The sequence below is a fragment of the Cucurbita moschata genome, unplaced genomic scaffold (assembly GCF_002738365.1).
Source record: "Cucurbita moschata cultivar Rifu unplaced genomic scaffold, Cmos_1.0 Cmo_Scf00010, whole genome shotgun sequence".
Taxonomy (NCBI): domain Eukaryota; kingdom Viridiplantae; phylum Streptophyta; class Magnoliopsida; order Cucurbitales; family Cucurbitaceae; genus Cucurbita; species Cucurbita moschata.
Genome location: NW_019268526.1, coordinates 2,811,975 through 2,814,295, shown reverse-complemented (window position 1 = coordinate 2,814,295; position 2,321 = coordinate 2,811,975). Strand labels below are relative to the sequence as shown.

At 35.8% G+C, this 2,321-nt stretch overlaps 1 protein-coding gene across 1 annotated transcript in view; it reads right to left on the bottom strand.

Moving 5' to 3' along the window:
- LOC111448945 (glutamate receptor 3.4-like) overlaps positions 1-1,707 on the bottom strand; it is a 7,057-nt gene extending 5,350 nt beyond the window's left edge. The window contains exons 1-2 of the mRNA XM_023088739.1: positions 1,434-1,707; positions 672-1,140 (exon numbers count right to left, since the gene is read on the bottom strand). Of these exons, the coding sequence (XP_022944507.1) occupies positions 672-990 (319 nt within the window). The 5' untranslated portion in view covers positions 991-1,140; positions 1,434-1,707. The remainder of the gene's footprint in view (positions 1-671; positions 1,141-1,433) is intronic.
- Positions 1,708-2,321: the final 614 nt, after the last annotated feature.

The following is a 2,321-nucleotide window of genomic DNA, read 5'->3' as shown; positions in this document are numbered from 1 at the left end:
GGGGGGGGGGGGGGGGGGAAAGGGGGTGGATTGGGTCCCACATCGATCGAAGAAGGGAACGAGTGTCAGCGAGGACGCTAGGCCCCAAAGGGGGGTGAATCGTGAGACCCCACATCGGTTGAGGAGGAGAATGAAACCTTCTTTATAAGGGTGTGGAAACCTCTCCTTAGAAGACACGTTTTAAAAAACTTGAGGGAAAGCCTAAAAGAAAAAGCGCAAAGAGGACAATATCTGCTAGCAATGGGCTTGGACTGTTACACTGATGCTGAAAAAGAGGTATCGAATCTAACAATATCCCAAAACTTTGCACAAATCTCTCAACCTTCCAAAAAAATGTAAGCTAATAGAACAGTGATATGGAATATAATAGTGGATATGCTTCGTAATGTAAGTAAATGAAGCTAATTCCAGACGATAAGATGAGAATCAAAGTGGAAATTAGACAAGCACGTCAGCTCAAGCTATGCATTCTTGAGAATCCAGAATCATTTTCTACCCTTGATGCCTAAACTATCAAACAATTTACCACAGATAGAAGAGAAACCATTTGACATATGAACCAAACTCAAGTTCCAAGATAATGCAATTCATGCTTCTTATTCTACAGCCAATTGAATCAAATGTAGTAAAGAGGATTATATATAGAGTTCTCTCCAAAGTTTGGGCAGTACCTTCCACTGTTCCAAGAAATCCACTGCAGTTCGTGTCGTGTAAGATCAACTTCAGCTTTGTTCCAGGAAGAACACTGTTATCGGCATTGACATCGTCCACCGCAGCTAAAATCGCAGGCTGTGCCGACCTTCCAATGACTGAATCAAGAGTGAACAGAACTCCAACGTTCAACACCCCCGGATTCGAAGAAGAAACGTTTGTGTTTTGAGAGACACCAATACCAATCACTCCCAAAGGCATCCATATCTCAAAGAACAATGCAAAGATCAAAGCTATGGTTCTGACCCAATGGCCACTCCTAATCCAAAACACCTTCATTGCTCCAAGAAAACTGAACAAATTGATTCCCTAACCACCACCTATTGAGGATATCAAACCCCTCTGAGCAATCCCGGCTGGAGATGAACTCTACAAACCATCATCAGCATCTTAAAATTCCCCTTTCATTACAGCATAAATCCAAAGCTCCTGAAAAGAAAAATGAGATTAAACAACACCTTCACAACAAACGAAGAACAAATGAAATAGAAGTCCCAAGCCTAGCCAAACAAAACCAGCCTCAGAATAATCAATACCCACTTGGGGCTATCTCATACCACACTCAATCAAGCAATTGATACTCAGTAGCATCAAAGATTTCTTAGCATTACCAACAAAACCCCCATTACCAATGACACTAAAACCACAATCAATTCCAGAAATCTTCAGAAAAAAACAGGTTGATTCATCAAAAACAAATCACCCAAAGAGCTGAGAATTACCTGAAGGCTTGAAGTTCATGAAATTGGAGATAGAACTTCGGAAGAAATGGATTGGAGTTGAGAAAAGAGCTCAAAAATGGGAAAAGGACAACTTCAACTTCTGGTTCTTATACTCTTCACTCTGTGCGAAGAACAGAATTCACAATCTCTCACAACAGTGTTGCCATCTCAAGAAAAGAATTATTCTCACACCCCAACTTTCCGCTCGTTTCACCTCCCCCTCTATAAAATTAAGCTTAACATAGCCGCCTTTCTCATCAATCGTAGCCAATTTGGATAAAAAATTCCATCCTCATTTAATAACAATAATAATAATAATAAACAAATTTTAATACGAAAATTAATATTAAATATTTGGGTCAATGGCAGCCTTAATTGGGATTAAGTAGGTGTCCTACATGTGAGGTATTTGTACTATCCTACTTTTATTAATTTTTAATTTTTTTTAATAAAAGGTTTAATTAATTAACTCCTACTTTATTAATATATAAAAAAAAGAATTATCTTATTTTCAATAAATAAATTAATTACCATAGGCCTACTATTTACTTTATAGTAAAAATATTTTAGAATCTTTTGCCCGATTCTTTGATTTGAGTGTTACATATTATATATTATGTTAACTTAGGAGTATTATTTAATTATTTTAATGATTGCATAGACTTAAAATATGCCCTCAATTGGGTATCTTAATTTATATGATTAAATTAATATTCCTTCAAATATAATTATTTGATAATATTCCTTAATTTTTATGGGATTATTATTTTAAAACAGCCACACAAAAATAAATAAATAATCAATGATTATTATGAATTTTGAGTGAAATATCGTTGAGGAAATTATTTGGGAGAATATTAAAATATTGAATTAAATGATTTTGGGCCA